The sequence below is a fragment of the Portunus trituberculatus genome, chromosome 38 (assembly GCF_017591435.1).
Source record: "Portunus trituberculatus isolate SZX2019 chromosome 38, ASM1759143v1, whole genome shotgun sequence".
Taxonomy (NCBI): Eukaryota; Metazoa; Arthropoda; class Malacostraca; order Decapoda; family Portunidae; genus Portunus; species Portunus trituberculatus.
Genome location: NC_059292.1, coordinates 17,884,950 through 17,899,147, shown reverse-complemented (window position 1 = coordinate 17,899,147; position 14,198 = coordinate 17,884,950). Strand labels below are relative to the sequence as shown.

General features: G+C 39.9%; 2 protein-coding genes and 1 pseudogene across 5 annotated transcripts; 2 read left to right on the top strand and 1 right to left on the bottom strand.

Moving 5' to 3' along the window:
• The first annotated feature begins 1,066 nt into the window (after nt 1-1,066).
• Nucleotides 1,067-2,348, top strand: LOC123514881 (annotated as a pseudogene).
• Nucleotides 2,349-3,352: 1,004 nt separating this feature from the next.
• Nucleotides 3,353-5,335, top strand: LOC123514969 (putative nuclease HARBI1). Of its 2 annotated transcripts, XR_006677723.1 has the most exons (3): nt 3,357-3,980; nt 4,703-5,000; nt 5,195-5,335. XR_006677723.1 is itself a non-coding variant. In XM_045273259.1 (2 exons), the coding sequence occupies exons 1-2, from the start codon at nt 3,851-3,853 to the stop codon at nt 4,975-4,977; spliced, it is 405 nt and encodes a 134-aa protein (XP_045129194.1). In that variant the 5' UTR covers nt 3,353-3,850; the 3' UTR covers nt 4,978-5,265. The 2 variants fall into 2 exon arrangements, 1 of the variants encoding a protein (XP_045129194.1); XM_045273259.1 differs by having other exon boundaries at nt 3,353-3,980; nt 4,703-5,265.
• Nucleotides 5,336-5,404: 69 nt separating this feature from the next.
• On the bottom strand, nt 5,405-13,609 carry LOC123514968. Of its 3 annotated transcripts, XM_045273258.1 has the most exons (5): nt 13,023-13,609; nt 7,815-8,029; nt 7,273-7,386; nt 6,918-7,008; nt 5,405-6,886 (listed from the first exon to the last, which is right to left on the bottom strand). In XM_045273258.1, the coding sequence occupies exons 2-5, from the start codon at nt 7,846-7,848 to the stop codon at nt 6,862-6,864; spliced, it is 264 nt and encodes an 87-aa protein (XP_045129193.1). In that variant the 5' UTR covers nt 7,849-8,029; nt 13,023-13,609; the 3' UTR covers nt 5,405-6,861. The 3 variants fall into 3 exon arrangements, with proteins under 3 accessions (XP_045129193.1, XP_045129191.1, XP_045129192.1); XM_045273256.1 differs by having other exon boundaries at nt 5,405-7,008; nt 13,023-13,557; XM_045273257.1 differs by lacking the exon at nt 7,815-8,029 and having other exon boundaries at nt 5,405-7,008; nt 13,023-13,556.
• Between the last annotated feature and the right edge of the window lie 589 nt (nt 13,610-14,198).

The following is a 14,198-nucleotide window of genomic DNA, read 5'->3' as shown; positions in this document are numbered from 1 at the left end:
GATCTCACATCTATGTAGTTTGTATCTGAGAACATTTTAAATAACTCTATCATATCCCCTCTTATACATCTCCTCTCAAATGAAAACATGTTTAATTCCTTTAATCTATCTCTATACTCCAGGCGCTTTAATGTTGGTATCATCCTAGTTGCTCTTCTCTGAACTGCTTCTAACATGTTGACATCCTGCCTATAATGGGGTGACCAGGCCTGTATCCAATACTCTAAATGGGGCCTAACATAGGAATTATATAAGCTACGCACCACTTCCTTACTTTTATAACTAACATTTCTATTTATAAAACCCAGGATCCTATTTACCCTATTTCTTGCTTCTAAACATTGCTTTGAAAATTTCATAGTCCAGCACTACTCCTAAATCCTTTCCCTCCTCTGCTGCCTCTAGCCAACATCCCTCCATCTCATAGCTAAAGTTTGTGTTGTCTTTAACTAAATGCATAACCTGACACTTTAGAATTAAACTCCATCTGCCACCTGTCTGCCCATGCTATCGGCCTGTCCAGGTCTCATTGTATTCTGTAATTGTCCTTTTCACCCTGTACTGCACATGCTATCTTAGTATCATCTGCAAACTTTGATACTTTGCTACTAATTCCTATATCTAAATCGCTAATGTACACCCAGAAAAGAAGAGGTCCTAGCACTGATCCTTGGGGTACCCCACTAACCACTTCCTTCCACTCAGACATTGCCCCATTTAATACTACTCTCTGTTTCCTATCAGAAAGCCATTCACTAATCCAATCAACTAACCTACCCCCTATCCCATGTAGTCTCAATTTGTACACTAGCCTCCTATGCGGTACCTTATCAAACGCCTTGCTAAAATCTAGATATATAACATCTATGCTATTTCCATCATCTAACTCCTTGGTAATATATTCTAAGATATCGAGCAAATTTGTAAGACAGGACCTCCCTGATCTAAAGCCATGTTGTGTATCTCTAATTAATCTATTCTCATTTAACCCTAGAGCAGTTTCTCTGGGTCCGCGTGGACCCACGGCTTATCTACATTATGAATATCCCGCTCTATTTCCCAAAGTATGACGAGGCAGCAGCTGGAGGCAACTCCAGAGCCAGTGCAGATGAAGATATCGAGGAGTGAGAACGTGTGTCTCCCTCACTCATTATTTTTCCTGTAAGGCAGGTACAGTGGGGCCGGGCAGACCCACGAATTCCGTCTATGTTACATTCTTTTACCTCATGACTAATGATGGAACATACTCTCTTAGTACTTGCTATATATTATGTATGGGAATTTATAGCCTTATATGATGAGGCTATATATGTTTACTGATGTTTGAATAATGCTAAGAATAATAAAGTCGTTATACATGTTTCTGAATACTATTTTTCTTATTTTCTTTCTTTTGCTGATTGACTGCAAAATATAGTGGAGAATAGACGAGCTCTCTCAGACCGTCAGACGAGACAGTCCAGTTCTGTGAGGTCGAGGCTACGCTTAATAGTCGTCCATTAACAGCCAAACCTAGTTCTGCATTGGAACCGGAGGCTCTTACACCAGATCATCTCCTGCGTGTTGGCTCTGGCACCCATCTGCCTATAAAGGATATGTCCTTTGAAGAATCCTTCCGCAGCCGTTGGATCCATGCACAAGCTCTGGCGGATAGGTTCTGGAAGCGCTGGAGCGCGAAGTATCTTCACACTCTCAGGATGCGCCAACGCCAAATTGCTCCTTCTCGCAATCTTCAGGTTGGTGATCTGGTCCTTGTAATGGACCCACACCTTCCCAGGAACCATGGCAGTGGCGCCTTGGCCGGATCACTCAAACCCTCCCCGGGGCAGACGGGCTGGTTCGTAGGGTTCGCCTCCGTACCAGCTCTGGGGAACTCCTTCGTCCTATTGTCAAACTCTGTCTTCTAGAGGGCATTGCCTCGGCTCCCTCGGCAACATCGTGTACTGTATGATGTGTCTTTTGTTCTGATTGGTTGCAACGCCCTGCGTCCAACCAAAGGGGGGAGTGTAGTCGCCAGTTGTGGTGCCTCACACTGTGATGTGAGGCTGCTGGCGATAGAGGATGCTAAGTAATAAGAGAATAGTTAATTATCATAACTTGTAGTATTAAGGACATATGAGCATTAGTAAATATAACAGTAAGTAACAGTAGTGAAGATGTACGGAGGTTAACTTAGATGCAGAGAGGTAGTGAGAGGGTTGTTTATGTGCAAAGACTGATGACGCTGCGCGTAGGATAGATAAGGACACAGAGGATCGCTGCTGATTCTGCAGGGGATGAAGAAATAGGTTGCATGTGGTGTGCCCCAGCTGCCTCTGAAGGAGGCAGATTCTGTCTGGTCGTCAGTGAGAGAGGTGTTGCATTTCGCCCTCTGATTTCTCCATACATCTTATTCTGTCCAACGCCGACCCTCATTGTCGTAAGTGTTATGCCATAGTTTATTTGATATTTGCTACTCAGCTGAGAATTATTAAGTTAATGGCTATTACACTGTGAGTTACAATACACGTATTATTGCCTTTGTGTCATTGTTCATGATACTGATTTGTTCATGATTCATGTTACTTATCTCTGTGTCAATGATTATGTATAAATAGGGCATTAAGAATTATTTGGTACATTATGATGTTTATATCGGTTATCCTTACGTTGCCTGTATGTTGTATTAATTAATCAATCATCATTACGATGGCTACATGTTATGATGACTATATATCTATATATATCATGATACTGATTTGTTCATGATTCATGTTACTTATCTCTGTGTCAATGATTATGTATAAATAGGGCATTAAGAATTATTTGGTACATTATGATGTTTATATTGGTTATCCTTACGTTGCCTGTATGTTGTATTAATTAATCAATTATCATTACGATGGCTACATGTTATGATGACTATATATCTTATTTTGCATGTTTTCTTTTGTTTACATTTCAATATTCCTCATACTGGTGTCAATTTGATTGTCATGCAGGTTAACCGCATTAAAGCGAGTAAACGACTGGGTCATTTTGTCATCCTGAATACTACATTCGCCCAGCGGCGACTACAGTTAAACTGTACTATGGAATATTAATTTCGTTTTGGGTAGCATGGTAGTTACAGAAACACTTTATAGATTAACATAACCTATAACTAAACCTATGAAAAGAAAACTAAAAGAAAACTTTTACATCTAATGCAAAAAGTAATAAATAAATGAATATATATATATATATATATTGCTGCGACCCTCCTTCAACTTCTTCAGGGAGGAGACGCATCACAATCTTCTCGGGATTCGGGGCGTGTGTGTCGGGGAGGACTTCACCTGGGTGGCGCGGCGCGGCTGGGGTGGAGCGGCGGGCAGATCGCTCTCTCTGGCCTGGGGCGGGATGTTCAAACGCTTGTAACGGCCGCTACGATCACCTTAGCGCTAAATTTGTCGTAACCCGCGCGTAACTCGCCTAAGGTGTATGTTGGAAAGATCTTGGAGTCGTCGCTACGATTTTCGGACTGCCATATTTGCTCGTAGCGCTGTCTCGAAGAGCACCCTTACAGTGATCGTAGGGTGGTTTGTTTACCTCCCGTGGAATTCTGTACCCACATTGCCTTGTCAGAGATGGAGTTACAAGTTGTATTGCAACATGATGTTGCAGTAAACAGGGCCTGGAGACGTGAAAGAAGATTTAGAGACCGAACAGATCCATTTGCTTTTAGGGATGAACACTTGCTGAGATATTAGACTCCCGAGACAGGAGCTTCTTCATTGGTGCCAGAAGCTAGAACCAAAAGTTGGCCGAGCAACAAGAAAATCCCATGCAGTGCCATGTCATTTACAGGTGTTGATGACATTTAGGTTTTATGCCAGTGGGTCATTCCAAAGTGTGTTGGCAGACACATGGATTAACACAAGGATGTGTCAGCAGAGTCATCAACAGAGTGACAGATGTGCTGTATACGGCGTCACTTAGAGAAACACGGATGCCAAGAGGTATGTACTACTGTACTACTTCATATATGTATCTGGTAAGAAATAGTGCATGTAATCTATAGTACACTCCCAGATCTAAACTCAACCTAAATGTAAACTAACCTAACCAAACCTAACCATTGCCACTGAACTATAGGAGACTCATATCAGAAGGGACTAATACATGATGGGAGTGCCTTTTTTTCTAGGAAACACATAAAAAAGCTTTTAAGGAAATACTTGGTCATGCCTAACATTATGTTCTTATGTTTTATAGATAAAATCTGCTGGTTCAGTATACTGTACTATGGAATATTAATTTCCTTTTGGGTAGCATGGTAGTTACAGAAACACTTTATAGATGCATAACATAACCTATAACTAAACCTATGAAAAGAAAACTCTTACACCTAATGCAAAAGTAATAAAATAAATAAATATATATATATATATATATATATATATATATATATATATATATATATATATATATATATATATATATATATATATATATATTTATTTATTCATGATTCAAATTGCATTTATAATGTAGATGTTATGCCAAGAGGTAAATTTAGAAATGGTTACAATATTACTTACTGAATTACTGTATAGCTTTTTACTTACCTAGTTTGTAATTCTTGTTAAATGTGTATAATATTATGAAGCAGTGAATATTAATGTAATTTATATCTATATATTTTGCATTGTGTGAATAAGCAACCTTTTCTTTTCATCAGGACTAGAGGAAGCCAGGGTAACAAAGAGGAAATTATATGGAATTGCCAATTTTCCAAATGTGATTGGCATCATCGATGGAACACACATCCCGATTGCTGCCCCACCAGTTGATGAAGAACTCTACATTAATAGAAAGAATTTCCATTCACTGAACATACAAGTTGTGTGTAATGCAGACTACATTTTTCAAGACTATTGCTGCCGTTTCCCTGGAAGCACACGATTCATTTGTATGGGAGAACAGCATCCTCAACAGGAGATTCCAGCGGGGTGAATTTGGAGATGCCTTTCTTCTTGGTATGTTTTGAAGTGTGCATTCTGTATGTACTGTACTATACGTACCACTTCATAAACTAGTCTGTCATTATGTGCATGCAAGTGATTTTTTATTTTCTTCATTTAGTATTTTTTTTCATGTAATGATCAGCATCTGTGGTGTAATGTTTAGCACATTTTCATACCATTAGTATCATCATATTCACTTTGCTCAGCCCAGGCAGGAAAACTCCTACCCACTCTTCCACTCCTGGATGAAGTAGTAGTCAACCCTGATGACATAGATGGACCTGTGTTTGTTCCTGCACCAGCTGGTGGTGGAGGACGGGATGCAAGGGCAATAGCTGGGAATGCAATGAGAAGGCAAATCATTGCACAACACTTCTCATAGTCTGAAAAGGGGGGATATAGTTGTGTAAAGTAAGTTTCTATCAATAGTTAGTTTTAATGTGTTGAGCTGTGCTGGTTGTTCCACTGTTGATGGTGCTTACGATGTTCATCATTCTTGGGACATAGGATACCTTCTACAAATAAGGTAATGTTAAGAATATACATGATAGGTTGTTTATTGCAGTTTACACTGCATATATGATTAATTTTGTAAGTACAAAAGTAAAAAAAATAGGTTCTCCATTATAACTAACTGTATAATATCACATTATTCATTTGGTATGTATCGTAATAGGTAACTATAATATCACATTATTAATTTGGTATGTACTATCAGATAGACTAATTACACAAATTGTAATGCACAGCCAGTTACAAAAATGTTTACCTGATTTCTTGACCCACTGCAATATTCAACTAATGTTACTTGTACTTGAGTCACCACTCTAACCCATTCTTGCAGCAACATATTGGCCATATATTTAGTAGCTTTTCTTAAATACTGCTTCAGTTTCTTGTCCTAGTGGTGTATTTAGCTCACCATTACCTTTCCTGTAGTATTCCTTGTGTCTTATATCAATGTGTAAATATTTATATTTCCATACAGTGACTCGACGACTGGAACCCACACAATATGTGTATATACACACACATTGTGCGGGTTCCAATCCTGGAGTTACTACATGGGAATATAAATATTTACACATTCATATAAGACACAAGGAATACTACAGGAAAGGTAATGGTGAGCTAAATACACCACTAGGACAAAAAACTGAAGCAGTATTTAAGAAAAGCTACTAAATATTATAAACAATAGGTAATTGTTCACCTTCAAAATAAATTTACATCTTTGTCAAAATATTAACTGAAATGTTTGAGGAAATGCAAATGTACACTAAAATTATTTCATAATTAATAAATGGTATTTGGAGGCTAAGTCTGCATTACATTCAAACTTTTAGTGCAAAAAGAATTCATCATTAATAAATAGGCTACTCCGTAAAAATAAATAAATATGTCATTGTACAAAATAAGAAAATAAATGGCACTGTGAAAACAGGTTATAAACTCCTTAAATTTAAAAATAAATAACTACCTATATATCAAGCAAAATAGAAAAATAATACTGTGGAAAATAATAAGAGTATTCCTTAAATAAAAAGAAATTGGTAATGAGCAAATTCAGAAAAGAAATGACACTGGAATGCAAAATAACATAAGAATATTTTGTAGGACATTTTGAAATGTTCCTAAACAAGTCTGCGAGATGCCAATTCATTCAAAGATGTTGCTATTCCTGGCAAATATGTAGTAATGCATTCAGTCAAATCAGACAAGGAGTTTCTTATGTCCTCGTGAACTTGAAGCATTTCTGGAGCCAGTGTACCCTCACGACGTGATGAGCCTCTCTGATTTCTACCAGCCTGAGGAGGTTGGCTGTATTGATGATCATCAGCTTGTGGTGGAGCAGGTTCAGATGCTATCTCCACTACTCCCTCTGTGTCAGTGTCTGGTGACAGAGGCTCTGGAGGTGATGAGATTTGGAGGTTTTGGGTGCCACTGGGTCTTGGTGAGGCTGGCCTTGATGGTAGTGTAACATCTATGTCACCTGCTGCCAAGTCCTCTTCATCATCACCTGTAAATAAATAAGAGGAAAAGAATGTACTACAAAACTATTACATATTAAATTTTAAAAGAGAGAGTGTGTGTGTGTGTGTGTGTGTGTGTGTGTGTGTGTGTGTGTGTGCAGCCTCTGTTGAGGCAGCCTGAGGTCAGAGCTTGTTGTCTCCAATCTGGTATGTCTGAGACCACTCATACTCCGTACAACAGAAAAGAGAAATCACAACTTAAAATTTTCATTCCGTACATTAATAATAAAAAAAAAAAAAAAAAAACATACTGGCAGGATGAGGGTCACGAAGTCCAGGAACACCAGATACTTGGACATCTTTTATTAACGGAAGCATTGCCTCTTCAACACTGGTCAGGGGTTTTACATCAGGCACTCCGCCACCTGAAATGTACAAAACATAGAGTGAACTTCAAAAGTTAGCTACATTAGCACTAATTTTGCAAGGAAGTTATATTCATTAATGTTTTAATAAGTAGCTAAATCAAGTGTGTGTGTGTGTGTGTGTACTTCACTGTTAGATCTGCTGCAGTCTCTGATGAGACAGAAAGACCTTATCCTACAGAGCGAGCTCTGAGTTATTTCCAAAAGGTCCGAGACCAGTCACACACATGACACTAGGACAACAAGGTCACACATCCTTGACTTACATCCTGCACCTACTCTCTGCTAGGTGAATAGGAGCTAGACATGAAAGGAGACACACTCAAATTATTTCTACCTGCCTGGGAAATCGAACCCAGATCCTCTGGCTTTTGTGTGCATTACTGTAGATGGCTCCTTTCCCCACAAAATGAAACCATTTTCCTTACCAGTTTTTTTCCTGTTGACACTTGAGAGCAGCATGCTTCCTCTTTACTGATGACTTGAAGTCAATAAATTTTTTCTTCACTTCCTCTCTCTCTCTTGCTACAGGAGAAACTGCATTGACAGCACAAGTTATTTCTTCCCATGCCTTTCTTTTTCTCTCTGCAGTTACTTGATGGCTGAACTTCTCCTGCAAGACAGTTTTTCTGTCCAGCCAACCCTAGAATCAAAAGTGATTGTAAAGTTATAATATTTCCCATATAAATAAATGCTTTAATTAATCTGTTGGTTAAATTTGTTGGAAACCAGTTTTTTATTCTCAGAAATTAATGAATAATGAGATAACTTATAGATTAATAAAGTAGGTACTTCATAACTTAGTACACCAAAACCTACAAGAAAATAACTCTCCACTTACATAGATTACTAGGATGGATTAGGTTAGTTTAATTAGGTTCCTCACCAAGCCACATTGCCACATTACAGTCTTTTATGAGTGTATAATATGAGGATGAAATTATTTTCTTGTAGGTTTTGGTGTAGTAGTATGTTATTGAGTACATAGGTATATACCTAACATACTGATGTTTCCCTCATTTCATATTTCATTAATTATTAAACTCTGAGGATAAAAAAAGATGTTTGACAAAATTACCTAACACATTAAATAATTAAGAGTACCTAAATCTACCAGAAAACATGGTTTTCTACATGTGAGAAAATATCAAGAGGTGACAGTGTCTAACACTACAACAAAACACAATGGTTGTAATTATGTTACATGAAAGCATTTTTAAGTGCAAATTGCTCATTTCCAAGCTCCTAATAACAAACTCTAGTTAGTTCCCTACAGAAGTTTGGTAAGGTCAAAAAAGTTTCTAACAGATCATTTAGTGTGTGGTAAAAGTTTAATAAAAAACATGTACATATCCAGTAATTTTGCCCACATTAATAACTTGTATGTAGCATATTGATTGTGATAATAGCCACTATAGTGGTTTTAATTACATTTTTACTACTATATGATTTGTATGTACATTCAGTAGTTAGTTAATACTTGTGAACAAAATTATTTTAAACTGGCCTCCATATGTTACAAGGAAAGTGTGAAACAGTCAGTCATTTCATGAGATCCTCAATAAATATTTTTTTTTTTTTTTTTTTTACATTACAAGGGCACTGGCCAAGGGCAAACACAGTGTTGGAAAAAAAAAAAAAAAAAAAAAAATCCGCTGGTTGCCAGGCCCTGTTAAAAGAAAAGTAGAAAGAGAAAAAACAGAAAAATCTAAAAGGAGGGTCCAGTTAACGTAAGAGGTGTCTTGACACTCCTCTTTTGAAAGAGTTTAAGTCATAGGCAGGTGGAAATACAGACACAGGTAGAGAGTTCCAGAGTTTACCAGTGTAGGGAATGAAGGAGTGAAGATACTGGTTAACTCTTGCATTAGGAAGATGGACAGAATAGGGATGAGAAGAAGTAGAGAGTCTTGTGCAGCGAGGCCGCAGGAGGGGGGAAGGCATGCAGTTAGCAAGTTCAGAAGAGCAAACAGCATGAAAACAGCGGTAGAAGACAGATAAAGATGCAACATTGCGGCGGTGACTTAAAGAATCAAGACAGTCAGTTAGAGGAGAAGAGTTGATAAGACGAAAAGCTTTAGATTCCACCTTGTTTAGTAAAGCTGTGTGTGGATCCCCCCCAGACATGAGAGCCATACTCCATACACGGGCGGATAAGGCCCTTGTACAGAGCAAGCAGCTGGGAGGGAGAGAAAATGGACGAAGACGCCACAGGACACCTAACTTCTTGGAAGCTGATTTAGCAAGAGTAGAGATGTGAAATTTCCAGTTTAGATTTTTAGTGAAGGATAGACCGAGTGTGTTTAATGTAGAGGAGAGGGAAGTTGAGTGTTATTGAAGAAGAGAGGATAGTTGTCTGGAAGGTTATGTCGAGTAGATAGTTGTAGAAATTGAGTTTTGAGGCATTGAACAAAACCAGGTTTTCTCTGCCCCAATCAGAAACAAGTGAAAGATCAGAAGTTAGGCGTCCTATAGCATCTCGCCTTGAGTCATTTAATTGTTGTTGGGTTGGGCGTCTGTTGAACGCTGTTGAATAATGCAGGGTGGTATCATCAGCATAGGAGTGGATAGGGCATTGAGTCAGATTTAGGAGATCATTGATGAATAATAGAAAGAGAGTGGGTGATAGGACAGAACCCTGTGGAACACCACTGTTGATAGTTTTAGGGAAGAACAGTGACCGTCTACTACAGCAGCAATAGAACGATCGGAAAGGAAACTGGAGATGAAGGTACAGAGAGAAGGATAGAATCCGTAGGAGGGTAGTTTAGAAATTAAAGATTTGTGCCAGACTCTATCGAAGGCTTTCGATATGTCAAGGCCGACAGCAAAGGTTTCACCGAAGTCCCTAAAAGAGGATGACCAAGATTCAGTTAGGAAAGTAAGAAGATCACCAGTAGATCTGCCTTTACGGAAACCATACTGGCAATCAGAGAGAAGGTTGTGAGCTGATAGATGCCTCATTATCTTCCTATTAAGGATAGACTCAAAGGCTTTAGAAAGGCAGGAAATCAAAGCTATAGGGCGGTAGTTAGAAGGATTGGAGTGGTCACCTTTTTAGGGACAGGTTGAATGTGAGCAAACTTCCAGCAAGAAGGATAAATAGAAGTAGAGACACAGATGAAAGAGTTTGACCAGGCAGTGAGCGAGTTCGAAGCACAGTTTTTGAGAACAACAGGAGGGACTCCATCCGGACCGTAAGCCTTCCGAGAATCAAGGCCAGAGAGGGCCAGGAAAACGTCTTTATAAAGAATTTTAATTTTAGGGATGAAGTAGTCAGAGGGTGGAGGAGTAGGAGGAATATGCCCAGAATCATCCAAAGTTGAGTTGGTAGCAAAGGTTTGAGCGAAGAGTTCAGCTTTAGAAAAGAAGAGACAGCTGTAGAGCCATCTGGATGAAGTAAAGGAGGGAAAGACGAAGAAGTAAAGTTGTTAGAGATATTATTGGCTAGATGCCAGAAATCTCGAGAGGAGTTAGAATTGGAAAGACTTTGACATTTTCTATTGATGAAAGAGTTTTAGTAAGTTGGAGAATAGATTTGGCATGATTACGGGCAGAAATATATAGGGCATGAGTTTCAGCAGTTGGATGGCTACGGAACCGTTTGTGAGCCGCCTCTATCATTGACAGCACGAGAACAAGCAGAGTTAAACCAAGGCTTTTTAGCTTTAGGGTTAGAGAAAGTATGAGGAATGTATAGCTCCATGCCAGAGATAATCACCTCTGTTATGCGCTCGGCACAAAGAGAAGGATCTCTGACATGAAAACAATAATCATCCCAAGGAAATCAGAATAGTACTGCCTTAGTTCCTCCCACTTAGCAGAGTTAAAATGCCAGAAGCACCTCCGCTTAGGCGGGTCCTGAGGCTGCACTGGAGTGATAGAACTGGTAACGGAAATTAGATTGTGGTCGGAGGAGCCCAACGGAGAGGAAAGTTTAACAGAGTAAGCAGAAGGGTTGGAGGTTAGGAAAAGATCAAGAATGTTGGGCGTGTCTCCAAGGCGGTCAGGAATACGGGTAGGGAACTTCACTAGCTGCTCTAGGTCATGAAGGATAGCAAAGTTGAAGGTTTGTTCACCAGGTTGGTCAGTGAAAGAAGATGAAAGCCAAAGCTGGTGGTGAACATTGAAATCCCCTAAAATGGAGATCTCAGCAAAAGGAAAGTGAGATAAGATGTGCTCCACCTTGGAAGTCAAATAGTCAAAGAATTTTACATAGTCAGAGGAATTAGGTGAGAGGTATACAGCACAGATGAATTTAGTTAGAGAGTGACATTGAAGTCTTAGCCAGATGGTAGAAAATTCTGAAGATTCAAGATTGTGGGCACGAGAGCAAGTGGTGTCGTTACGCGCAACATCCAGCTTTGGATTGAAAATGAGGATAGAGCAAGTAGGAGGGAACAGAAAAGGGGCTGCTGTCAGTAGTCACAGACAACTGTGTTTCGTTAGGAAGAGAAGATGAGGTTTAGTAGAGGAGAGGTGGTGTTCCACAGATTGAAAATTAGAACGAAGGCCACGAATGTTGCAGAAATTGATAGTGAAAGTATTAGATGAAGTGTCAAGACACCCAAGGTCGACAGCAGAGGGCAGTCCGACCTGGGGACATTTATGGTCCCTCCCAGAGGGGACTCCGAGGCAGGGCGTGGTGAAGCCATTATTAAATTTTGATTTGAAGAGAGTGTAAAAGTGTAAGGTGTTGTAGTGTAGTGTAGGAAGTAGTAGAAGTTGTCTTTAGAGGGCAGGCTGCAGCTGCTCAATTGTATAAATGAGACCACAAAGGGAACCGGGAAGAGAGGACACGGGGAATCACTCAGTCTGCAGCACTGCCTACATCCCCGTAAGTACCTCTCCTGGAGTATTCCACCGGGCGGCAGGTGACTACTGCCTACTCCACTTATGCTTTTTTATTTTTTTATTTTACCAAGTTATAGTGCCTAATATAACTTAACCTACCATAACCTACCAGACCCTAAACTAACACTAACCTAACCTTACAATACATTTCATATTATGTTATTTTAATTAGGTTAGGTTATGCTGAGTAAAGTTAGGTTAGGTGAGGTGGATTAGACTAGGTTAATCCGAGTTGGTTAGGCTAGCTTAAGATAGGGTGTACTCATAAAGGCACAAGTCTCACAAACACTTAAAGGAATACACTGCTAGGAAGTACACATTTTTCTAAGACACTTTTCTTCTGTTCACTTTGCCACAAATTACTCCTCTATTATTTTCTTTTCCTCTGTTCACTTTGTCACAAATTACTCCTTTTTTATTTTTGCTACTACATAACTATAACTCTTTCCCTAGCCCTCTTTCCTGAGACCAAGATAGGTTAGGGTAGATTATGATAGGTAAGGCTAGGTTATACATAACATAATAAAAAAATGCATTTAGCAAATTTGATACCTATTAGGGATTTCATGAAATGATTTAAATCACAACCTCCTATAATAGAGTTAACCTTAAAGTAATTACTGGGGTGAAAATTCATTATCGGCTGATGTGATCAGAAATAAATACCTATTTATGTAGTTATTGTGCACTCATACACTAACCTGGAAATTCTAATAAGGAATTCTAAATAAGATTGTGTGACAAAGCGTATACTAAGCTGAGGTATGACCTGTTTAACACATTACCTGTATTATTGTCAGCATTTCTTCATCCGAAAAGTTTGCACGACGAAGGCGTTTGGTGGGCGGCACCTCACTTGCCATGTCTGCTTTCCTTTCCACCACTGCTTACTGCTGATTACATACAACACTTCTTCTCTTCTTGCTGTCTGGGGTGCGAGGATCTACACATGTAACACTGACGTCTCCACATGCAAGTGCGTGTATTTGTTTACGTTTCACGGTGCAATATCATTGGCTATCATTCTCAAAGGCTGTTAATACGCCTCTTCTGGTTGGCTGAGCGGCAGTCAGCCGAGTTTCATTCCTGGACAGCGGGACGGAACGCACCAAGCTTTACGATCGCATCATCGTGAGCTACGAGCGTTCGGACGGGTGTTTGAAAATACATCTTAGCGGTGGTCGTAGCCCACGATAAAAAATGTCGGCTACGAGAGGACAACTAAGATCTTAATGGCAGAAAGTTACGATCCTTCGAACATCCGCCCCCTGGCTGTCTGCTTCTATAGCACCCACTCTCACTCAGCTCAGTCACACAGAGTGGGGAGAAGGAAACACTTCTTCCTTATTTCTCTATATTACAGCAACTATACACGAGTCACCGGGAACAGGTAGCGGCGGCACACAGGACAGGGCAGGGGGCGGCAACAAAGTACGGGTAACAGTTAGTTCGTCAGGCACTTCACTGTCTCTCGTTCACTCTCTGACTGCTCCCCAGAGTACGACTTGTTCCTTCGAGGTCTCTTGCTAGACTCCTCTCCTCTGTCCTCGTCGGTGCCACACAGTGGCCCACAGACCACGCCTCCTGTGCCGTCGCACCTGCCAGGCAATGTCCTTACGAGTCTATTTCAGCTATTAGGTAACGCTATCTACCTTAACCGCTAATTACCAATATATCCCTGATAATGCTGGCTACAAGTAATTCACACATGCATGCCTTATTATTTACACGGTACTGTATGACAATTATCCCAGGCCTGGCCAGTGCCCTCACCCATACACACACACACTCTTATCTCCCCGTGACCTCCGGGGTCACATCTCCGTCATGGAGGCCTAGCTCAGCGTCCCTTCCATTAAGGTGTGACAGTTTCATAAACACGAGCAGCCAACACCTCGTTCACCCTCTAGCTAAAGTCTGCACATATGTACTCATATGTACTCTCTTATGACGCTGCTCCA

Bases quoted from the DNA above. Each gene is read 5' to 3' on its own strand.
- LOC123514969 (XM_045273259.1), top strand. From the start codon at position 3,851: ATGCCAGTGGGTCATTCCAAAGTGTGTTGGCAGACACATGGATTAACA. The intron at 3,981-4,702 runs GTATGTACTACT...TCTTTTCATCAG, and splicing joins AGAAACACGGATGCCAAGAG to GACTAGAGGAAGCCAGGGTA.
- LOC123514968 (XM_045273256.1), bottom strand. From the start codon at position 7,848: ATGCTGCTCTCAAGTGTCAACAGGAAAAAAACTG. The intron at 7,387-7,814 runs GTAAGGAAAATG...TGTACATTTCAG, and splicing joins TGTCAACAGGAAAAAAACTG to GTGGCGGAGTGCCTGATGTA. The intron at 7,009-7,272 runs GTATGTTTTTTT...ATTTATTTACAG, and splicing joins TCGTGACCCTCATCCTGCCA to GTGATGATGAAGAGGACTTG.